This window comes from Lonchura striata, chromosome 6 (genome assembly GCF_046129695.1).
Source record: "Lonchura striata isolate bLonStr1 chromosome 6, bLonStr1.mat, whole genome shotgun sequence".
Lineage (NCBI taxonomy): Eukaryota > Metazoa > Chordata > Aves > Passeriformes > Estrildidae > Lonchura > Lonchura striata.
This window is the reverse complement of record NC_134608.1, coordinates 63805772-63829964: the sequence shown is the minus strand read 5'-3', so window position 1 is coordinate 63829964 and position 24193 is coordinate 63805772. Positions and strand designations below refer to the sequence as shown.

Below are 24193 nucleotides of genomic sequence, written 5' to 3'. Positions count from 1 at the left end.
GGACAAGGATGGGGAAAAGGATGAGGATGAGGAGAAATAGGAGGATAAAGAGGATGAGAATGAGGATGTGGAGGAGGACAAGGAGGAGGAGGACGAGGTGGACGAGGAGGAGGACGAGGACGAGGACGAGGACGACGACGACGAAGAGGAGGTGGAAGATGCGGAGGAGGAAGAGGAGGAGGAATAAAGAGAATGAGGACAAGGAGGATGATGATGATGAGGAGGAGGAGAACGAGGAGGAAGAGGAGAATGAGGGGAGGAGGAGGAGGAGGAGGACAATGACAAGGAGGATGAGGATGGGGAGGAAAAAGAGGGGAAGCAGGAGGAGGAAGAGGAGGAGGAGGAAGACAGCAAGGACTAGGGTAAGCACAAGGAAGATGAGGGTAAGGAGGAGGACAAGGAAGAGGAGGAGGCAGAGAAGCATGAAGAGGAGGAATAGGAGGAGGAAGAGAGAGGACAAGGACAAGGAGGATGATGAGGATGAGGAGGAGGAGGACAACGAGGAGGAGGAGGAGGAGAAGAAGGATGAGGATGAGGAGGAGAAGGATGAGAATGAGGAAACGGATGAAGACACAGAGGACAAGGAGGACGTTCTCGTCCTTGTCCTCCTCCTTATCCTCCTCCTCCTCTTCGTCCTCCTCGTCCTCCTCCTCTTCCTCCTCCTCCTCCTCGTCCTCCTCATCCTCCTCGTCCTCCTCGTCCTCCTCCTACTCCTCCTCCTACTCCTCCTCCTCCTCATTGTCCTCCTCCACATCCTCATTCTCATCCTCTTTATTCTATTCCTCCTCCTCGTCCTCGCCTTCCTCGTCCTCCTCGTCTTCCCCATCCTCCTCCTCCTTGTCCTACTTATCCTCTTCATCCTCCTTGTCCTCCTCATCCTCATCCTTTTCCTCATCCTTGTCCTCATCCTCCTCCTCCTCCTCCTTATCTTCTGCATCATTATCCTCCTCATCCTCCTCATTGTCCTCCTTATTCTCATTCTCCTCCTTCTCCTCCTCCTCATCTTCCTCCTCTTCCTCCTCCTCGTCCTCCCCATCCTGCTCATCCTCATCCTTCTCGTCCTTCTCATCCTGGTCCTCCTCATCCTTGTCCTCCTCCTCTTTATTCTCCACTTTGTCCTCCTCCTCCTCCTCCTGTTCATCTTCATTCTCCTCCTCCTCCTCCTCCTCCTCCTTGTCCTCTTCATCTTCATCCTTTTCCTCATCCTCATCCTTCTCCTCCTCGTCCTCATCCTCATCATCCTCCTTGTCCTTGTCCTCTCTCTTCCTCCTCCTATTCCTCCTCTTCATGCTTCTCTGCCTCCTCCTCTTCCTTGTCCTCCTCCTCCTCATCTTCCTTGTGCCTGCCCTAGTCCTTGTCATCTTCCTCCTCCTCCTCTTCCTCCTTCTGCTCCTCCTCTTTCTCCTCCCCATCCTCAACCTCTTTGTCATTGTCCTCCTCCTCCTCCTCATCCTCATTCTCCTCTTCCTCCTCGTTCTCCTCCTCCTCCTCATCATCCTCCTTGTCCTCGTTCTCTCTCTTCCTCCTCCTATTCCTCCTCATCTTCCACCTCCTCTTCGTCATCGTCCTCCTCGTCGTCCTCCTTGTCCTCCTCCTCGTCCTTCTCCTCGTCCTCCTCCTCGTCCTCCTCCTCATCGTCCTCCTCCTCCTCTTCCCCCTCCTCCTCCTCTTCCTCCTCCTCCTCGTCCTCCTCGTTCTCCTTCCCCTTGTCCTCCTCGTCCTCCTCATCCTCCTCGTCCTCGTCCTCCTCGTCTTCATCCTCCTCCTCCTCCTCGTCTTCCTCCTCCTCATCTTTGTCCTCCTCGTCGTCCTCGTCCTCCTCCTCCTCCTCTTCCTCCTCCTCGTCCTCCTTGTCCTCCTCCTCGTCCTCCTCCTTGTCCTCCTCCTCCTCCTTGTCTTCCTCATCCTCGTCATTGTCCTCCTCCACATCCTCATTCTCATCCTCTTTATCCTCCTATTCCTCCTCCTCCTCCTCATCTTCCTCGTCCTCCTCCTCCTTGTCCTCCTCCACATCCTCATTCTCATCCTCTTTATCCTCCTATTTCTCCTCCTCCTCCTCGTCTTCCTCGTCCTCCTCCTCCTTGTCCTCCTTGTCCTCCTCGTCCTCCTCATCCTCGTCCTTTTCCTCATCCTTGTCCTCCTCCTCATCCTCCTCCTCCTTATCCTCCACATCCTTATCCTCGTCATCCTCATTGTCCTCCTCATCCTCATTCTCCTCCTTCTCCTCCTCCTAATCTTCCTCCTCTTCCTCCTCCTTATCCTCCCCACCCTGCTCATCCTCATCTTCCTCGTCCTTCTCCTCCTGGTCCTCCTCATCCTTGTACTCCTTTTGTTTATTCTCCACCTTGTCCTCCTCCTCCTCCTGTTCATCTTCCTTCTCCTCCTCCTCCTCCTCCTACTTGTCCTCTGCATCTTCATCCTTTTCCTCATCCTCATCCTTCTCCTCCTCGTCCTCGTCCTCATCCTTCTTCTCCTCCTCCTTCTCCTCGCTGTCCTCCTCCTCCTCATCCTCATCATCCTCCTTGTCCTTGTCCTCTCTCTTCCTCCTTCTATTCCTCCTCTTCATGCTTCTCTGCTTCCTCCTCTTCCTTGTCCTCCTCCTCCTCCTCCTCATCTTCCTTGTGCTTGCCCTAGTCCTTGTCATCTTCCTCCTCCTCCTCTTCCTCCTCCTGCTCCTCCTCTTTCTCCTCCCCATCCTCATCCTCTTTGTCATTGTCCTCCTCCTCCTCATCATCCTCATTCTCCTCTTCATCCTCGTTCTCCTCCTCCTCCTCATCATCCTCCTTGTCCTCGTTCTCTCTCTTCCTTCTCCTATTACTCCTCCTCATCTTCTACCTCCTCTTCGTCGTCATTGTCGTCGTCGTCGTCCTCCTCCTCCTCCTCGTCCTCCTCCTCGTTCTCCTCCTCGTCCTCCTGCTCGTCCTCCTCCTCGTCGTCCTCCTCGTCCTCCTCCTCCTCCTCGTCCTCATCCTCCTCCTCCTCCTCCTCCTCCTGTTCATCCTCGTCCTCCTCGTCCTCCTCGTCCTCGTCCTCGTCCTCCTCCTCCTCCTCCTCTTCCTCCTCCTCATCCTTCCCATCCTGCTCATTCTCATCCTCCTCGTCCTTCTCCTCCTGGTCCTCCTCATCCTTGTCCTCATCCTCTTTATTCTCCTCCTTTTTCTCGTCCTCCTCCTGTTAATCTTCCTTCTCCTCCTCCTCCTCCTCCTCCTTCTCTTCCTCCTTGTCCTCTTCATCTTCATCCTTTTTCTCATCGTCATCCTTCTCCTCCTCGTCCTCATCCTTCTTCTCCTCCCCCTCCTCCTCGTTGTCCTCCTCCTCCTCATCCTCATCATCCTCCTTGTCCTTGTCCTCTCTCTTCCTCCTCCTATTTCTCCTCTTCATGCTTCTCTGCCTCCTCCTCTTCCTTGTCCTCCTCCTCCACCTCCTCATCTTCCTTGTGCTTGCCCTAGTCCTTGTTGTCGTCCTCCTCCTCCTCTTCCTCCTCCTGCTCCTCCTCATTCTCCTCCCCCTCCTCATCCTCCTTGTCATTGTCCTCCTCCTCCTCCTCCTCCTCCTCATCCTCATTCTCCTCTTCCTCCTCGTTGTCCTCCTCCTCATCATCATCCTCCTTGTCCTCGTTCTCTCTCTTCCTCCTCCTGTTCCTCCTCCTCATCTTCCACCTCCTCTTTGTCCTCGTTGTCGTCGTCGTCGTCATCGTTGTCGTTGTCCTCGTCCTCCTCCTCGTCCTCCTCCTCGTCCTCCTCCTTCTCCTCCTCATCCTCCTCGTCCTCCTCCTCGTTCTACTCGTCCTCCTCATCTTCCTCCTCGTCCTCCTCCTCGTCCTCCTCGTCCTCCTCATCGTCCTCCTCCTCCTCCTCCTCCTCGTCTTCCTCGTCCTCCTCCTCCTTGTCCTCCTCCACATCCTCATTCTCATCCTCTTTATCCTCCTATTCCTCTTCTTCCTCCTCGTCTTCCTCATCCTCCTCCTCCTTGTCCTCTTCGTCCTCCTCGTCCTCCTTGTCCTCCTCTTCCTCGTCCTTTTCCTCATCCTTGTCCTACTCCTCATCCTCCTCCTCCTTATCCTCCGCATCCTTATCCTCCTCATCCTCCTCATTGTCGTCCTCATCCTCATTCTCCTCCTCCTCCTCCTCCTCCTCATCTTCCTTGTGCTTGCCCTAGTCCTTGTCATCTTCCTCCTCCTCCTCTTCCTCCTCCTGCTCCCCCTCTTTCTCCTCCCCCTCCTCATCCTCCTTGTCATTGTTCTCCTCCTCCTCCTCTTCCTCATTCTCATTCTCCTCTTCCTCCTCGTTCTCCTCCTCCTCATCATCATACTCCTTGTCCTCGTTCTCTCTCTTCCTCCTCCTATTCCTCCTCCTCATCTTCCACCTTTTCTTCGTCGTCGTCCTCCTCGTCCTCCTCCTCGTCCTCCTCCTCGTCCTTCTCCTCGTTGTCCTTGTCGTCCTCTTCGTCCTCCTCCTCGTACTCCTACTCGTCTTCCTCGTCCTCGTCCTCGTCCTCGTCCTCGTCCTCGTCCTCGTCGTCGTCCTCCTCCTCCTCCTCCTCCTCGACCTCCTCCTCCTCGTCCTCCTTGTCCTCGTTCTCTCTCTTCCTCCTCCTATTCCTCCTCCTCATCTTCCACCTTTTCTTCGTCGTCCTCCTCCTCGTCCTCCTCGTCGTCCTCCTCGTCGTCCTCGTCATCCTCCTCGTCCTCCTCCTCGTCCTCCTCCTCGTCCTCTTCCTCCTCGTCCTCGTCCTCGTCCTCTTCCTCGTCCTCGTCGTCCTCCTTCTCCTCCTCCTCCTCCTCCTCCTCGACCTCCTCGTCCTCCTTGTCCTCTGCATCTTCATCCTTTTCCTTATCTTCATCCTTCTCCTCCTAATCCTCGTCCTCATCCTTCTTCTCCTCCTCCTCCTCCTCGTTGTCCTCCTCCTCCTCATCCTCATCATCCTCCTTGTCCTTGTCTGAAGAGAGGTTGGCAGAGGAATGGTTGTACAACAGGGGACATGATGCTGTAAAATTAATCCAAGTAGGGTGGGCTACGTGACTGCTGCAAGGTTCGCATGACCCTGAAGAGCAGATGGTGTGCAGAAAGCAGGATATTGAAACTGCTTGGTATGTAGAAGTAGATAGAGAAGAACAAAGAAGTGCTAAGCCCTTCTAACTGCAAGGCCAGCTGGACAGGCAAGTATCAAACACAAAGATACTTTTAAAATAACAGTACAAGTCACATAGCAACCAATCATGAGCTTGGCTTTTGCAATATGTATGAGCTAATTAATGAACATATATAAACTGTGTAATCTGTCACAATAAACTGAGACTTGATGATCATGATAGCATGAGTCTTGTCTCCCACGGCACCCTCCAACACAAGTGCCCCGGCAGTGGGAACCACAACTCATCAGGTTTGTGTCCTTTGGGCTCAGGGACTGGTGACACTCGGAGGCACAGAAAGGTTTCTTGCCAACAAACACAAGTTGAACATTTGAACAGTTTAATAACCATCACAGCTCTTCCCTCATCTCTCTGGGATGTCCCTGCAGCATCTGACATGTCCCCCACACCCAAGGCATTTCTGTACAGGAACAGCTTCGGATAAAGACATAAGAAAAGGTAGTTCTTTGATATATATAAGCACAATAAGGATGTTGACTGATATGGTATTTATATTAACCTCTGAAAGACTGGGCAACTTCTGGAAGCTCAAAGCATGAAGCCAGTCAGTTGAGAGGCACTTTAATGACCAGAAACCATCTGGTGAAGGAAATCTGGGAGCAGCAGGAAGGACATAAATCCAGTTGGACTAGTGATGACCTTAGACATGGCCATTTAAACAGGAGAGCTGGAAACGCCTGAAGGAAGAGGGAGAGGAAATAATAAACTGAATATTGGTGACACAAGTAGAAGGCAATGTCAGTATTTCTCCTCCTGCCAACACTACACTTCTAGGAAATTCCTGTTCCAGGTGGGAAAACTTTGCCATTTCTTAAAAGTACTGAAGTAACCCAGATAATAAAAATTTGATTCCATAACATGAAATGTATGAGTATTAACACCTGGGCCCCTTTCCAGGCAGACATCAGCTGTGTGCCCATGAACAGGCAGTGCCACTTGTGCCCTGAGGTGCCAAGCTGGGACTGGATCTCTCAGAGAGGAGCTGAGGGAGAGCAGAGCACCTTGCAAGCTGCAGGTCCCTGCCAGCCCCGCAGGGCTCCTGTGCCATCAACATCTGCTCTGCTCCAGTCTGGAACAGGGCCCAGCACGGTGCCGGGACCATCAGAGAGCTGAGGTGTGTGCTGGAATTCCATGCCCTCCCCATGGCACAGCAGCCCTGCATTTCCCTGCTCCAGCCTTGGTCTCCAGCACAGCCATGGAGGCTCTTTGGGCTCCTGAGTGTTCCTGCAGCCCCAAGGGCAGCTGAGCTCTGCCTTGGGCACAGGCAGCCCTGGCCAGCGCAGGCCATGCTCAGCAATTCCTTGTCTGTGCCCAGCCTTGCTGCCAGCCCCGGCAGCGGCTGCGTGGCCCCTCGGTGGCCCTGTGCTGGCCCAGCCATGGTGCCACAGCCCCTGTGCAGCCCAGCCCAGGACAGGAGCATTGCGGCTGGGAACGGCCCCTGTGCCGTGGGGCCCTGGGCAGCCTTGGGGCTCTGTGCCCCATGGCCTCCCTGCTGGGCAGCCTCTGCCAGCTCCTGCCGAGCCCGTGGCACCTGTGGGGCTGCACAGACAGCCCTGCCCGGGCTCTGCCGGCCTCGGGGCCAGCAGAGAGGCGGCCAGGGCTGGCCATGGCCGGGAACAGGCCCTGAGCCCCGCAGGAGGATGGAGCTGGGCCACAGCCAAACTCAGCCCAGGGCAGAGCTGGGCTCAGCAGCCAGGGCTGCCCAGGGCTGGCACAGACAGAGGCTGGCGCTGACAAATGTCCTGGGCCCCTCCCTGCTCTGTCCATGCCCCAAGGGCACAGAGCAGCCTCCTCTCTGGGGCTCTTGCCTGTTTTCAATGCCTGCCCAGGCGCTGGCCCTGCCCCACAAGGCCTGGGCTGAGTCCTGCCCCTGCCCGCTCAGCCAGGCTGAGATGGACACTGATGGTTTCTGTGCCAGGCTCTCCCAGCCCAGCCCAGCTCCCTGCCAGCTCTGCCAGCTGCCCTGAGCTCTGGGCAGCACCAAGGGCCTCTCCCCAGCACAGCCCAGCCGGCTCTGGCCCCACAGCTCTGCTCAGCCCAGGCTGCTCTGGGCACTGCCCCACGGCCTCAGCCCCTGCCAAGGGCACAGCAGCAGCTGCAGCTCAGCCAGGACTCAGCCCCACCATGGGGGAAGGGGCTTGGCCAAGGCCAAAGGAGCTCCCTGGCTGCCCTGCTCCCCTCTGCCTGAGGTGCTGAGAGCTCTGCAGCCCCTCCTGCCATCCCATCTGCCCAGGCCAGCACAAGAGCCCCGGCCCTGGGGCCCTCCAGAGCTGCTCCTGCTCCAGGCCCAGGGCCCATCCCAGAGCTGGGGCAGCCACAAAGCTGTGCCCATTTCTGCTCATTGCTGCCCTGATGGGGATGGATCCTCAGTCACTTGGGGGTTGCTGATGATTTTTACTGCTCCAGATGCCTCTTCTTTCTTGAGCTCTTCACTTCAGGAATTCATTTACAAAAGCTCATAAACATTTGTTCAAGATGCCTGAACAGGTACTGGTGAGGCTCAGAGGCACAGAAAGTTTCTCTTCATGGCCAACAGACCATGGATGAACAGGACACAATTTAATAACAATCACGCTCTTCCCTGAGCTATGTGCAACATCCCAGAAGTGTCTAATGAGTCCAGCATCCACAAGTGATTTCCATACTAAAATTAATTTTAGACAAACATGGTTCTGTGATAGATATAAACACAATTAAGTTCTTGTATCAGGATGCTCATCCTGGAGTGGGGGCAATACAACTCAAACAATTCCAGGTACTGATTTTTTAATGGGAAACAGCCCTTAAAAACAAAGGAGTCCAGGAAGGATGGACATAGTTCAAGACTATCTTAAGGGGGAAGGAGCAGCCCATCCCAGTGTGGCAAAAGATGAGCTGGTGAGGAAAATGACTGTCCTGGCTGCCCATGGAGCTTTTGTGGGAACTTAGGGGAAAGAAGAGGGTGCATCAACTTTGGGCAGAAGGTCAGGCAACTTAGCAAGCGTTTAAGGATGTTGTTAGGTAATGTAGGAAAAAAAAAAGGAAAGAGGTGAAATCTCAATTAGAGATTAACCTGGCCACTTCTGTGAAAAATAATAAAAAAGTTGTCTATGAATAAGTTAATAGCAAAACGTGGTATAAGGGGAATTCTACTCTTTATTGGATGAAGTGGAGATTAGAGTAACTAAAGAAAAGGAAAAGGCCAAACTACTTAATACCTTGTATGTCTCAATTTTCATTTTATGGAGAGGTTGTCCTCAGGACAAGCTTTCTCCTGAGCTAGTAGATGGGCACAGGGAGCAGAACAGCTCCCTGTAATCCAGGAGAAAGCAGCTGCTGACCTACTGAGCCACTCAGATGCTCACAGGTGGATGGGATGGGATCCATCCTAGGGGGATGAGGGAGCTGGTGGATGAGCTCCCCAAGCTGCTTTCCATCATTTACCATCAGTCCTGGCTCACCAGGGAGGTCCCAGAGCACTGGAGGTGCCAGTGGGAGCCCATCCCCAAGAAGGGCTGGAAGGAGGATCTGGGGAGCTCCAGGCCTGCCAGCCTGACCTCGGTGCCCGGCAAGGTTATGGAACAGATCACCTTGAGAGCCACCACAGGGCACCCACAGGATGGCCGAGGGGTCAGAGCCAGCCAGCGTGGATTTAAGAGGGGCAAGTCCTGCCTGAGCAACCTGATCTTCTTTTATAACCAGGTAACGCACCTGTGGGTGTGGGAAAGGCTGTGGATGTGTCCATCTGGACTTCAGCAGAGCCTTGGACACTGTCTCTGACAGCATTCCCTGGAAAAGCTGCAGCCCACGGCTTGGGCAGGTTCCCTCCTGGCTGGGAGATGGAAGAGCTGGCTGGAGGCTGGGCCCAGAGAGGGGTGGGGATGGTGCTGCACCCAGCTGGTGTCCAGTCCCTGGCACTGTCCCCAGGGATCTGTGTTGGGCCCAGTCCTGTCTAACATCTTCACCGATGATCTGGGGGAGGGGATCGAGCTCACCATCCCCAAATTTGCAGGTGACACCAAGCTGGGTGTGAGTGTGGATCTGCTGGAGGGCAGGACAAGAAGACACAGCCTTCAGCTGCACCAGGGGAGGATTAGGCTGGACAAGAGGAAGAAGTTCTTCACAGAAAGGGTGAGAGGGCATTGGAATGGGCAGGCCAGGGGGGAGGTGGCAGAGTCACTGTCCCTCTCCAGTGGCACTCAGTGGCATGGTCTGAGTGACAAGGCGGTATTAGGACATTGCCTGGACTTGATGATCCCAAAGGTCTTTTCCAGCCTATTTGATTCTGTCATTCTGTGATGATTGGGACACTCTGGGGCCATTGTGACCCTGCAGGGCCTCGTGGAACTAAGAGGACCATGGTGACACTGTGCAGCCCCATAGAACCAGGGCTCCATTGTGGTGCTCTGGGGCCAAATGGAACCAGGGAGTCCCCGTGACACTGGGTCCTGGTGGAACCACAGAGGCCATGGTGACACTGCGGGGCCTCGTGTGACCGAGGGGTTTCACCACTGTGACACTGCCAAACCAAGGAGAGCATTGGGAGAGTCCAGGGCCCAGGGGAACCAAGGGGCCCTTCTGACACTGCGGGGCCTCATGGGACCAAGGGGACATTGTGACACTGCAGGACCTTGTGTAACCAAGGGGCCACTGTGACACTCTGGGGCCTCAGGGAATCTGGAAGGCCCTTGTGACACTGTGTGGCCTCGTGGAAACAAGGAGTCCATTGTGACACTGAGGGGACTTGTGGAACCACAGAGAGCATTGTGACAGTGTGGGACCTCATGTGACCATGGGGCCTTTGTGACACCATGGGGCCCCATGGAACCAAGGGGCCACTGTGGAACTGTGGCACCAACAAGAACATTGTGACACTGTGAAGCCCCATGGAACCAAGGAGTCCATTGTCACATTTTGGGGCCCATGGAACCAAGGAGACCAGTGTGACAGTGCAGGGCCTGGTGTAACCAAAGGGACATTTTGACGCTGAGGGGCCCCTTGGAACCAAGGACATCTTTGCAGATGACACCAAGCTGGATAGGAGTGTGGATCTGCTGGAGGGTAGGAGGGCTCTGCAGAGAGTCCAGGGTAGTCTGGATCCAGGGCCCAAATCCAACAAGGTGAGGTTTAACAAGTCCCAGTGCTGGGTCCTGCACTTTGGCCACAACAACCCCTGCAGCGCTACAGGCTGGGGACAGAGGGGCTGGACAGCAGCCAGGCAGAAAGGGACCTGCAGGGACTGATGGACAGCAGGCTGGACATGAGCCAGCAGTGTGCCCAGGTGGCCAAGAAGGCCAATGGCTCCTGGCCTGGATCAGGAATGGTGTGGCCAGCAGGAGCAGAGCTGCTGTGCCAGCACTGATCTGCCCCAGCTCTGCACACAGACATTGCTGCTGCAGCTCCAGAGAATGCAGCAAAAGGGCATCTCTGCAGAAAACTGTGCTGGGAGATAATTTAGTTCCTTAAATCCACCAAGAGTTCAACCCCTCATTGACACAGTTTGTGGGCACAGGGAAGGTGGAAGTAACAAAATGAGAAATGGCACAAACAATGATACTTTTTTGTGGGCAATCTCAAAAACCTAAAACAAAGTAAAAAAGCACCTCTATAATGAAACCAACAATTAGTATCAAAGATTACTTTTATTACAAGTGATTTGCAGAAATTGGCCAGCTATTTAATGTTTCTGAAACCATCCAGTCATCAGTCTCCTCACTACAGCCTTGAGCTCCTGGTTACTCAGGCTGTAGATGAGGGGATTCAGGGCTGGAGGCACCACTGAGTACAGAACTGACAGGGACAGATCCAGGGATGGGGAGGACTTTAAGGGGGGCTGCAGGTAGGCAAATACACCAGTGCTGACAAACAGAGAGACCACGGCCAGGTGAGGGAGGCAGGTGGAAAAGGCTTTGTGCCGTCCCTGCTCAGAGGGGATCCTCAGCACAGCCCTGAAGATTTGCACATAGGAGAAAATAATGAACACAGAACAACACAATGATAAACTACCAGTAACCACAAGAAGCCCAAGTTCCCTGAGATAAAACTTGGAGCAGGAGAGCTTGAGGATCTGTGGGATTTCACAGAAGAACTGGCCCAGGACATTGCCATGGCACAGGGGTAGGGAAAATGTATTGGCTGTGTGCATGAGAGCATTGAGAAAGGCACTGGCCCAGGCAGCTGCTGCCATGTGGGCACAAGCTCTGCTGCCCAGGAGGGTCCCATAGTGCAGGGGTTTGCAGATGGACACGTAGCGGTCATAGCACATGATGGTCAGGAGGGAAAGCTCTGTTCCAAGGAAGAACAGAAGGAAAAAGAGCTGAGCAGCACATCCTGTGTAGGAGATGTTCCTGGTGTCCCAGAGGGAATTGTGCATGGCTTTGGGGACAGTGGTGCAGATGGAGCCCAGGTCGCTGAGGGCCAGGTTGAGCAGGAAGAAGAACATGGGCGTGTGCAGGTGGTGGCCGCAGGCTACGGCGCTGATGATGAGGCCGTTGCCCAGGAGGGCAGCCAGGGAGATGCCCAGGAAGAGGCAGAAGTGCAGGAGCTGCAGCTGCCGCGTGTCTGCCAGTGCCAGCAGGAGGAAGTGGCTGATGGAGCTGCTGTTGGACATCTGTGGTGTCTTGGCATGAGGACCTGTAAGAAAAGTAATCATGGAGTAGTTAGGTGTGGAAAGGTCTTTAAATATCCCAGCACAGCCTGGGGGCATTTTTTTCCCCACTGCCTGCCCAGGGCTCTGTGTCCTGGAGCTGTCCCTGTGCCCAGGGATGGGCCTGGCCAGAGCTGCCAGAGCCCAGTCCAGCCCTGGGGGCTCAGCTCTGCCCTGCAAACACCTCCCAGAACTGGCACTGCCCAGGGCCAGCTCTTTCTCTCCAGTCTCTGATGACAACATCAGAGAAATCCTGAGGAGGCTGGAAAAGTGGCACTGATGCTGCCTCTAAGGGACCCTGTCCTGATTTCTGTCACTACCTGGTTTATTCAGATCTCAGGAAAAGCTTGTTTATTTTTCTTAACATGAAGTGAGAGATTAATATGTATGGGAAATTTCCATTCCAGGCAACACAGAGCAGTACATTAAAAAAAACAGGATTTTCCCTTTTATGCAGCCCATGCCTTGCTGTGCTCCCTGTATAATCTGCTGGGAAATATTCTGCAGTTAATTGTTGTGCTGGGAGCAGTCCTGAACAATGCAGCATCTTCACCACACAAGGAGAACACTTCCAATCATTATGAGCTGTATCCTTCCCCCCAGATCTTTTCCCTCAGCACTGGGAGCAGCTTCCTCAGCCAGCTGAGAGCTGTCCCTGACAGGCAGCAGAGTCCCTGGCCCAGCACAGCGTCCTGGGCTGCAGGACCCTGCTCTGCAGGACAGCCCTGGGCACCCCTGGCTGCTCTGCACAGGAGATGAGCAGAGAATGCACTCACAGGGTCTGTGAGCATTGGCATGTTCCAGCTTTAGGAGATCTCTCCAGGAGCTGCAGCTGCATTGTCCTGCAGCCAGAGGTTCCTGTGCCAAGGGCTGGCAGTGATTCTGCCCCAGGCACTTCTCAGCCCCTTCCCAGCCCTGACTGATTGAAGCTCTCTGTGCCTCTGTGCTGTGCCCGCGCTGGCTGCAGGCAGTGCCCCAGCCCTGCTGGGCTGGGAGAAGAGCTGCTCAGCAAGAGCAATGTGCTTTTGAAGCTCTGCTTGGTTACCAGCATCACCCTCTGTGCCAGGACCCTGACCCAGCTCAGCAGCACAGACACAGCACAAGGACTTTAATGAACCTCTGGGGCTTTGTGCTTAGCCCTGAACATCAGGCCCTGGGAGGGAGCTGCAGAAACCTCTGCAGAACTCCAAGTCATAATCCAACTCCAAAGTTTTTTGGACTTTTAATGGGTCCCACTGAGGGACACGACTGAGAAAGTGTCCCCAGGCCCCAGGCCGAGCAGAGAACTGGAGGCACTGATGCCAGGTGGGGACAAAGAGAAGCCAAGTCTTGGTGCCCTGGGGCACAGCAGGGTCTGTGCCACCAAGGGCTGTGAGGAGACACCTTGTCCTGAGGCCCTGGGGCCTCCTGGCACAGCCCCAGCCAGGCTGGGCACTGTCAGCCCCTGGTCCTGCCCTCAGCATCCCCCCCTAGCCCACATCCCAGTGGCCTCAAGGATCTGCTGGAAGGAGTCCCTGGGGAGCCTTGGTCAGGAATGGCCCTGGGGGCTCCTTCATGCTGCCAGGGACTGCAGGTTTTTCAAAGGACTCTGGCTTTTGCTTTTGCCTTGGAATCTCTTAGAGCTTTGTGCAATCCTGGCCTCCAATTAACTGCTTTAATTAGTCCCTGCAGAGTCTTTGTCAGTCACAGCACTCAGTGGGGCTCATTAATGCTTCAAGGTACTTCAGTTTTTTAAGGTAATTGGTGTTTCACTTTTGTTACAGACTCTGTGAGAGGCTTGTGCAATCATTGCCCCAATTATCTGCTTTAATGTGTCCCTTGAGAGCTTTGTACTGACACTCAGTGGGGTTCATTAATACTCTGAGATACTCAAATTTTGTGAGGTTCTTTGAATTCTTCTTCCAAAACTGAGAGGTTTTTGTGCCATTTGGAGTCTCTGAGAGGTTTTTGTGCCATCCTGGCCTCCAATACTCTCCTCCTAGGCATCCATGAGGAGCCTGTGTTGGGGATGGACCTCAGTGGGTCCCATTAAGACCTCGAGAAACTTTGGGGTTTTTTTCTGACTTTTGCCTCCTGGAAGGGTTTGTGCAATCTCCTCTCAGGCCCTGAGGTTCCAGGACTCAGGTCCAAATGCACCATGGGGCTCATTAGGATCAAGCAAGTCCTGACAAACCATGGCTGTGCCTCGATTTCCCTCTTGTCTGCGGCAGTTCATCAGGAAGATTTCTATGGTAGTTTTCGTTTGCCTATTTGATATTTCTCAGTCAACGCATCAATTAGTGTGGTGGGTTCAGTGCTGGCTAATTACCAGTGCACACACTAGAATATACTTACTCATTTCCTGCTGCGAGATAGGATTAGGAGAAAGGCAAAGTGGGCTCAAAACTTTAAAAGAGTGTAAAGAAAAGTTTATTAGCAGTAACTAAATGAAAGAGTTATAAGAATATGAACAAAACTTTCAGAACACATCCTCTCTCCATACAACCTGACAATGTAGAGACAAAACCTGAAATTTTCAGTCAGTTTACCACCTCTAGAATATTTTAATGTTTCTTCAGTTCACATCAGGAGAGAAGTACCTCTTGTTAATGTTATGGAGAATTGTCCACAAGAAAACAGTTATCTCATGGCTTTTCATTTCCATGAATAACCACTGCCTGGAAAAATCTTCAATTGTGAGGTCACTCCCATGTTTTCACAGCTTTTCCCACAGCTCTGTTTAGCGGCCATGCCAACTTATGGGGTATTAGTTTAAAGATGAGCTGTTTAAGGGCAAAGGATCTCTTCATCTATTTCTGAAATCATCTTCAGCTCTGGGAACAGAGGTCTTCTTCTCTCCCTGAGGGCACAGGGTCTCATAACTCTTCTCTCTTTCAATATTCAGACTTCTCATGGGATCACAGCTACTTCAACATTTGCTTACTTTAGCATGGAGGTCTTTGCTGAACAAGTCATCTCCCCATAGTTTTCAATGTTTTATAGGGAAAAAGAGAGTCTGATGTATCCATGACATCCTTCTCCATAGCTTTACCAGAGGATTTCAGCCCCAAGATCAAGGCATCTCCTCATCCCTCCCATCTGGGACTCAACTTCCTCTTCCCTGACCTCGGTGTGTTCATGTTGCTCCTCTGTGTTCCTGCCCTGTGTCCTTTTCTCTCACTGGAGGGAGGATGGCAGCTCTGGCAGAGTCAATATCTCCCCCTGGGTCTACAGATGGCTATTTGACTCCGGCTGGGCTTGATGGCCAATTCTAATTTTGGCCATGGTTCCTGGTCATGAGGACCAGTTTTTTTCCATAGGAATGAAGAAACAGAGTCCCACTGTTTTAGGGGCAAATGAGAAGTGACCACCTAAGGACAAGGCCAGCCAGAGCTGCCAGATTTTGTTCTTAGAGATACCCTTGAATATAGGAAATTTTTTAGGCAGACTGTCAGTTTTGGCAATGGGCATCTGAAAAGACAGACGGTTCTTTCCCATACAAAGAAGAGCACAGAGCCCCAGTGCTCCAGGAGCTGATGACAGGCAGCCCTTGACATTCCAACATCAGCCAGACCTGTCAGGTGGCCCCTGGGAGGCCAAGCCAGCCAGACCTGGTCCATGTTCCCTCAGTTCCATTGGGCCCCACAATGTCCCAATGATCCCTTGCTTCCACGAGGCCCTGAGATGTCACAATGCCCCCTTGGTGACACCAGGCCCTGAAGGGTCAGAATGGTCTTCATGGTTCCATCAGGCCCCACAGAGTCATAATGGTCTCTGGGTCCATGAAGCCCCGCGGTGTCACCATGGCCCCTTGGTTCCATGGGCTCCAGTGGTGCCACAATGATCCCCTTGGTTCCATGAGGTGCCCACAGTGTCACAGGGATCTCCATGGGAAGGAAAGAACCGAGCCCCAGTATGGCAGGGGCAGCCACCAGAGGCCAAGGCTGGCCAGAGTTGTCAGTTCTGGAAAATTTTGGCTGGGAGCAACCCTTGGATGTAGGGAATTTTAGAGGTGGGATCCCAGTTTCAGATATGGACACCTGGAGAAGTACAGGTTTTTCCATAGGAAGGAAAGCACAGAGCCAAAATGTTTCAAAGGCAGAAGAAGAAAGAGGTGGCTTCTGGGAGGCTGAGACATCCAGACCTGTTCTTCATGGCAGCTTTTGTCATGGAAGAATCCTTGCATACACAGAATTTGGGAGGAGGAATCTCAATTTTGAACACAGTCACCTTGAGAAGAAGGACAAGTCTTTTCATTGGAAGGAAAGCACCAAGTCCCAGCGTTTCTAAAGCAGATTAGAGGCAGCTCCCAAGAGGCCAAGGGCAGCCAGACCTGTTTGTCGTGGCAGCTTTCACTTGGGAGCTATCCTTGGATGTACAGAGTTTTGGAGGAGGAATCCCAGTTTTGGCCATGGCCCATGGAGGAGAAGGAGAGTTCTCTCCCATTGGAAGGAGAGCCCAGAGCCCCAGGGCTTCAGGGCAGGTGAGAAGCAGCCCTGGACATGCCAAGGTGGCCAGGTGCTCCCCAGGAGGCCCAGCCAGCCAGACCTGGTCCATGCTCCCTTGGTTTGGTGGTGATGCCTTGAGAGGCTGCCTAGAACAGAGCTAGGCAGTGTTAAAGGAATAAAGCAGGTATTTATTAAAGGCCTTCAAGGGATACACCTTGGGCAGTACAAGAGCCTGGCCCTGGCTCCATCCTAGATGGAGCCCAGGTCATGAGTTTTCACTGGGGCAAACAGGGGGATTTGGTCTGGCAGGATGTGTAAAACAATCTCCTGTAATATCTACCTGTTCTCACACAGAGCACTTGGCTGCAGGGACACATTCCCATCGTTCCTGCCCAGGTTTCAGGATTCAAACAGTGCTGTCCTTCCCAGGAGCTGTTCCTTCAGCTGCCTTGGGAGGCCTTTTGGCCTCTGGAGCCACACTCTGGCTCCATTATTAGCACTGCTGGATCCAAACCCTTTATCTCCACCAACAGCAGTGATTTGAGGTGGATATCCTTTTTTCCCAATTGTTTTAAACACTGACAATATTAGTAATTGTGCTACCCTGACATGGGTTTGAATAATCCAATCTTGTTCACTATTGTTTAACTAAATTACTTTAATTTTCCCTTGATAATCAGTTCTTCCTCCCATGGCATGAGCACTTTGCAAGGCCAAGCTCCAGTGAGCAGTTATCAAACCAAAGTGTCCTGGAGGAATCTGGATTCCTGTTCCTGCATTGTTAACTCTCATTTGCTTCTGATTTATCCTGACTAATTCCAGTGGATGAAGGTCCAGCCCTGCAGCCTCTGGGCTGGCCCTGCCAGGGCCATCACACCCAGAACAATTTCCCAGGCAGTCCCAGTCTCACTGCCCAGGGCTGTATTTGCACATTGGGAGCAGCCGTGCACAGCCAGGGGGTTTCCATTTCCCCAGGGGCCATTGTTAAGGGCATGGAGCACATCTGGAGATGGGTTCTCCATGGGGACAGGTTCCCATCTCCTCATTCTTTAACTGCTCTTTGAACAACCCCTCCTCCACCTCCTCCTCCTCATCCTCCTCATCGTCCTACTTCTCATCCCCATCCTCGTCCTCATCCTCGTCCTCATCCTCGTCTTCGTCCTCATCCTCGTCCTCGTCCTCCTCGTCCTCCTACTCCCCCTCCTCCTCCTCTTCCTCCTCCTACTGGTCTTCCTCGTCCTCCTTGTCCTGTTCCTCCTCCTTGTCCTCCTCCTCCATTTACTCGTCCTCCTACTCCTCCTCCTCCTCGTCCTCCTTGTCCTCCTTGTCATCCTAGTCCTCCCCCTCCTTCTCCTCCTCCTTGTCCTGATCATCCTTACCCTCCTTCTCCTCATCATCCTCCTCCACATCCTCATTTTCATCCTCTTCCACCTCCTATTCCTCCTCCTCCTCCTCGTCTTCCTCATCCTTCTCCTCCTTCTCCTCCTTGTCCTCCTTGTCCTCCTTGTCCTCCTGGTCCTCCTCCTCCTTGTCCTTTTCTTCATCCTCATCCTCCTCCTCCTCGTCATCCTCCTCCTCCTTATCCTCCTCATCCTTATCCTCCTCCTCCTCCTCATCGTCCTCCTCCTCATCCTCATTCTCCTCCTCCTCCTCCTCCTCATCTTCCTCCTTCTCCTCCTCCTCTGCATCCTGCTCGTCCTCATCCTCCTCGTCCTTTTCCTCCTGGTCCTCCTCATCCTTCTCCTCCTCCTCCTCCTTTTCTTTATTCTCCTCCTTGTCCTCCTCCTCCTCCTGTTCATCTTCCTTCTCCTCCTCATCCTCCTCATCCTCTCCTTGTGCTCATCCTCTTCCTTGTCCTCCTCCTCGTTCTTCTCCTCATCATCATCATCCTCCTTGTCCTCATTCTCTCTCTTCCTCCTCCTATTCCTCCTCCTCATCTTCCACCTCCTCTTCGTCCTCCTTGTCTCGTCCTCCTCTTCTTCCTCCTCCTCCTCCTCTGAGTGTGGTTCTCAGGATTCAATGACTCTAGGATTCCAGGAACCTGGAACTCTGGGATTCCATGGCTCTGTGACCCCATGGATGGATTCAGGACTGTCTCCATGGCCATGACGGAACGTTGGTGCCAGCAGAAGGGGCTGCAGTGCAGGGGCACCAACAGCTGAGAGGCGACTGCAGCTGCTGCTGCTGCTGCTGCTGCTGCTGCTGCTGCTGCTGCTGCTGCTCCTTGTGGGGGTGCTGCTGGCAGGGGCAGGGCCCTGGTGTGGCTGAGCATTGCCATCTCAGCCTGCGAGCTCCTGGGAGCTCAGGACAGAGCCAGGACTGACCCAGGTTGGCACTGCACTTGAGGACGGACACAGAGAATGGAAAGTGCCCATGGAGTGGTTCCAAGCAGGTCTGTGGGAAGGAGGAGGGAGGGAGGATGAATCCCCTGCCCAAGGCTGCCAAGGGAAAGGCTTTGAGAGGGAAAGGAAGCCTTGACCTGACACTAAGTCCTTCAAGGTCTCATTTGCCCACGCTGAGCAGGATTTCATTGGGCTTTGTCTCAAGGCAGTGGCAGGGACAGAAGTGGTGGGAGTAGCTGGAAAGCAGGGCCGTGTATTCCCTACCCCCAGCCCATTTGGGCAAGGTCTCCATTGTCTGCCTGCAGCCAGCCTGGGGGGCCCTTCTTCTCCTCCTCCTGCTTGGGGGACTGGGCTTGGTTTCTCCTGCCATCTGCAATGCTGAGCTTCTCTCTCCTCAAACCTGGCTGCTCAGGTTCATGTCCCTGTGTCTCGCACCTTCCTCCTCTTCCTCCTCACCACATGCTCATGGAGCCTCTTTGGGCAGCTGGACTGGAACTGGCAGCAGCAGGCGAGCCCTGAGGAGCACCTCTGGCCTCCAGCCTTTCTGCAGGGCTGGCCAGAGCCTTCCTGCCAGGGGCGAGCCTCTTTCCTGTCTCTTCCCGAGGCAATATAGTCTGGATCTTGGCTCTGTCCTCCTTTCTTTCTCTTTCAGGGAAGGATCAGCCATGGCTGAAGGAATCTTCTGTAGGTACCTGGTGCTGATGGCCATTGTCAGCATCAACCAGCCCCCTGGAAAAAATGGGATTTCTCCTGAGGATGATAAAGGAATTGTCCAGAGGATGAAGGAGAGGGAAGTAAACCTTCGGCAGCACCAGCTGCACTTGGAGGAGGAAATTGCAGACCTGGAAGCCAGACAGGAGTGTCTGGCATGGCCTCTGTGGGAACTGGAAGGAAAGATCCATTGTCACACATGCACGGTGGTTTGCTTGGCTGTCCCTGCCACATTCATGATCTGGAGGCAGCGTAGGAATGGAGCCAGAGGGGAGCACAGAGAAGAAGAGATTGACCTGGGGCTCCTGGGGAAAGCCTGGAAAGGAGTGGCCTTCCTGACAAAGCCCTTGTACTGCTCAGGGCCATTTGCATCTCCATGGGCAGAACTGGAGGATATCTTCCAGCATTTGTGGATAGATTTGTTGAATTACCTCTTAAATTACTTCATTCCTGTAAGAAAATCTTGCTGCTTGAAATTCTTTAAGTTCCTTAGGTTAAGAATATCCTTATTTCTGTATATTGATTGTTAAATATTCTGTATTGATTGCTATAATCTCTGTATTGATTGTTAGAAATACTCTTTCTATTGATTGCTAGAAATACTCTCTGTATTGATTGTTAGATATACCCTATATTGTTAGAAATACTCTGTACTGATTGTTAGAAATACTCTCTTTTGATTGCTATCATCTCTGTATTGGCTGTTATACTCTGTATTGATTGTTAGAAATAGTTTCTGTATTGATATTAGAAATACTCTCTGTATTCATTGTTATAAATACTAGGCTTCCATTAATAAGATAGATTTAAGCAAAGGAATAAACTTTTCAGAATTGTTTGTTTTCAACCAGATGACTTCCTGTTATCTTTAGCCTCGGGCATTTTCCTTGCACCCTGTGCTCCCCTTACAGGCTGAAATGCAAACACCACAGAAACAGAGACCCTGTGTGCAAAGCACAGCCAGGTGTGTGTGCTCCTCTGAAGGGACAGACATTTAGGGGAGGATGTCTCAGAAGGAGGCTGTGGACATTGTGGCTGGAAAGCAGGGAAGGAACAGTTTGGCACGAGCTTTCCTTCAGCAGGAGGGGAGCACACAGAGGAGTTTGTGTCAAGTGGAGTCTGACACTGCCATCCAGTGCTGGCAAGAAGGGTGGAGCAGAGAAGCTGAGAAAAGGGCCTCAGCATGTTTAGTGATGAAGTCTGGACTTCAGTGATGGGGACAAAACCTTTCTAAACTGAACATTGAATCTCAAACCCATAGCATTTTGGGAAGGAATGTTACTTTCTTCACAGTATCAATATATTTTCCTACCCATTTCAGGTAAGAAAGGATTTCACTCCTTGTCTGCATTAGTGGATGTTGGAATTCCTAGTGCTCCCTTCAGACTTCCAGGGATTGGAAGGTGCACTGCGGGCTGTGAGGAAACACTTCCCAGGCATGGCCGAGGTTGTACATCTGTTCAAACAAAGGGGAACTGGAGAGGATTCTTTCAAAGTGTGACTCCTCCCTATTCCATCAGCAATAGTCTCACAGGATTTATGGGTCAGGAACATGTACAACACATGGCAGGGAAGCTGGGCAAGCAGTGAGTGCTGTACCAGCACGGCCAGAACAGTGCAAGAGCCAGCGCCAAACAGGCTGAGGCACCCAGGCCAATCCCATCTTTCCAGGGCTCTGGGCTGAGCACACAGCTTCAATAACGTCAGGTGCTCCCCCACAGAGCCTTCTGCAGAGCTCTGGGTTAGGACTGACAGCTTTCCTCTTTATTTCATACTAGAAAGGGAAATTTTTCTCTCATTTTGCCCATCTTACATATGCAGATGTGATGGGAGGCCATCTCCCTGTTTGTGTAGGTGTTGAACCTGGGAAAGACAGTCTGTAGTGTCAGCTGGATACCTGAGGGCTGTCACATAAGCAGTAAGTGTGAGCTGTCAATTTAAATCATGATCAGGAATGTAGTATGTTCCAATCCTTAACATTAAAATTCAGTGCCACCTGTGGCTCCAGTGGGATGTAGATCAGGCATGTGTCTTTACCAAAAACGTAATGGATATTATAATACTTTTCAATTGGGATTGGGTCCAAAAGCAGGAGGGTCTTGGTGCGAAATTAGTATTCAGCCTAATCATTGCAACTAATTAATTAGTTTTATTGAATAAATGCACATGTACAAATGTGCCAGCAGTTAGTCTCTGCGATGAGTAGGTTTGAGGCATTTTTTCATTTAGTCTGTAGTGTGAACTTCAGTGTCTGCAGACTTACATATTAAATTTCTCTCTTGGTCACCACTTGATGATTATCGTCACTAGAATTAAATTCCTAGTGTAGTGAGGAGGTGGGAAATAGATAAGAAAGTCTGTTGGGTTTGCATGGGCAGGTTTTGGTAGGTGAAGTAATGGTTTCTGTTAGAAGCTGTTGGAAGCTCCCCCATGTGCACAGAGCAAATGCCAGCTGGCTCCAGGAGCCCCAGGCTCAGAGCCAGTCAGAAAGCCAACCAAGTGAGAGCAGAGGGAGGGCACCTTCCAGTCTCTCTTGGGCATGGCCACAAAACAGCCCCTGCTGCTTCTTCCTCCGCCTGTGTTTGGGGTGTGCTGGTGGCAGAGCCAGCCAGGTTGTGCTCTGCCTTCCAGAGCCTGTTGGGAGCGGGCATGAAAAACGCTGCATGCACAGCGGAGAGTCCTGGAAGGTGCTGACAAGAGCATCCTGCGGGAGCAGGGCTCTGGGCTCTGGCCAGGAACAGCCTGGTTTTGCTGCCGTGACCACAGGCTGGAGTTGAAGCAGGTGAAGAGGCAGTGAGCAGCTTGTGCTTGTAGAGGGCCTGGGGCTGTACCTCTGAACCTCCACCTGGAAACACACTTGGGGGAATAGGAGCTACAGCTGGAGTGCCTGTCCTGAAAGGACATGAAGGCCTTCAGCCTTGCCAGCATTTCTTAAGGGTGTGTTGGTGTTGGCCAGAAAAGCTGCACATTTGGGTAAAGGCATTTGGAGAACAGGGGCTTGCTTCTCAAGGAAAGTGCTTCCCAGGGAGCTCCCAGTGAGGCAAGTGCGAGTGTCCCCCTTTGGCTCTCTGTGCTCCTTTCAGTCCCTGAGGCCCGCTGCACTTGGCAGAGGGGCAGGGCAAGGGAGAAGCCTGTGAAGAGCTGGTTTGGCATCCACCTGGACCTGCAGGAACCAACCAAAGCACCTGCAGCAGCGTGTGTTACCCCCCTTTGGACAGAGGGGTGAGCAGAACCATCTCTGTCCATCTGTGAGCCCCAAAGCTCTCTGTGGGAGCTGTGAATTAAAAGGCCTTTACACACTCACTTTTCACATCTTCCCTGTCTGCTGTGTTTGAACTCTTGGCAAGATGCATTTGCCTCCTGCTTGCTGGGAGCTGCTGTGGCCCAGGGCCAGCACAGAGCTGGGCTGGGTGGGCCAGGCAGAGTGGTGGAGAGTCTTGGCTGATCTTGGTGTGTGCCTGGCCTCAGAAAAGGCTTGGAAGGTTTGCCTGCCAAGGTGTCCTGCTCCTTGGCTCTCCCTGTGCATCTTGGAGAGCACAAGGGAGGCATTTCTGGCAGCTGGACATCAGCAGGCCTTCCAATGGGGGCGTGTTGTGGAGCGAGCCCAGCTGAGGTACCCTGAGAGGAGCCCAGGGCTCCTTGCTCCTCTCTGCTGGCCCTTGAGTGTCTGTCTGCTCTCGGGATGGCCCTGGCTGTGTCAGGGCTGCTGCGTGGACACGAGACAGCCGGTCCTGTCCCGCTGGGTCCCAGCAGTGCTTGGCAGCCGTCCTGCATCCACGTCAGGATGCTGGCCAAGAGAGGCCCTGAGAGCTGAGGCAGCTGATTTGAAGCTTTTGCAGGTGCCAACAGGTCAAGGCCAACAGTGTTCCCTCAGGATACAGCATTCCTGAGGGGCTTCCCCAGAGCTGCCTGATGCCACCCACTCCTTGTGGCAGTAGTTGCTTTCCTGTGGAAGGTTCTACCTTCCCCAAGAGCACAGAGGGAGCTGGAGAAAGAGCTTGCCAGGCTGCTCTCCATCCTTTACCAGGAGCCCTGGGTGAGCGGAGTAGTCCCAGCTGAGCGCAGATGTGCCAATGGAAGAGCCTTGCCAATGGAAGGCTCGGTGGGAAGGATGATCCAGGATCCATAGGCCTGGCAGCCTGAGCTTGCTGCCGGGGAAGGCCTTGGAGCAGATCCTCCTGAGTGCCATCCCACGGCACGTGCAGGGAACCAGGGCATCTGCGGGAATGTGGGACAGGGACAGGGACAGGGACAGGGACAAGGACAGGGACAGGGACAGGGACAGGGACAGTTGCGGGTCCTGGCGGGATGTTGAGGGCTTCTGTGTGGTGTTTGCAGGCTGTTGGTTTTGGAGGTGTGTTGGGGAAGGAGTTGTCTGGGAGGTGAGAGGTCTAGGCTGGAATCTGAGTCCATTTGAAGGCAGCATCTGTGGTTTTGCACAGCTTTGCTAATGGGGCGCAGAAAGAATATCTGTGACTGTTTCTGTTCATGGTCCTGATTCTGCTGCAGGGAACAAGAGGGGAGAGCTGTACTCTATTGGCCACTTAGATCTCTACACCGGGACAGGGTTAACCATTTTGCCATCTACTCATTGTTGCCAGCAGTTGCTCCAGGTGTTCCTGCCAACAGCCCCTGCAGGCAGGAGCACAGTCCCCAGTGCCCCTGGGCTTTGGCTCCCTCTGGCACAGAAGCCCCCCAGGGGCACAGGTCTCTGGGGCAGGAGATGGCACCAGGCCTGCCAGGGCTTCGGGGCTGACAGGTCTGCTTGGGCAGGGACTCTGCCTCACCTGCTGGTGTCAGCACTCCCCGGGCCCCAGGGCTCAGAGCAGCATTCCTTCCCTGGCCCACACGTTCCTTGTCTGTGCCAACTTGCGGGTTTGGGATGGCCACGATCTGGGATGTGTCCCGAGGAGGCTGTGCCAGCTTCTGTGGAAGG

The 24193-nt window shown here is 53.2% G+C and overlaps 2 protein-coding genes across 2 annotated transcripts in view; both read right to left on the bottom strand.

The window, feature by feature from the left end:
• The window catches only part of LOC144246546 (uncharacterized), a 972872-nt gene that overhangs the window by 635709 nt on the left and 312970 nt on the right, over positions 1–24193 (bottom strand). The gene's annotated exons all lie outside the window — the stretch shown is intronic.
• Positions 10809–11741, bottom strand: LOC144246364 (olfactory receptor 14J1-like). The gene has a single exon (XM_077783749.1). It carries the CDS (start codon positions 11739–11741, stop codon positions 10809–10811), a length of 933 nt encoding a protein of 310 aa, XP_077639875.1.

What these genes read in the sequence shown, in the direction of transcription:
- LOC144246364 (XM_077783749.1), bottom strand. Translation starts at nt 11,741, where the DNA reads ATGTCCAACAGCAGCTCCATCAGCCACTTCCTCCTGCTGGCACTGGCA.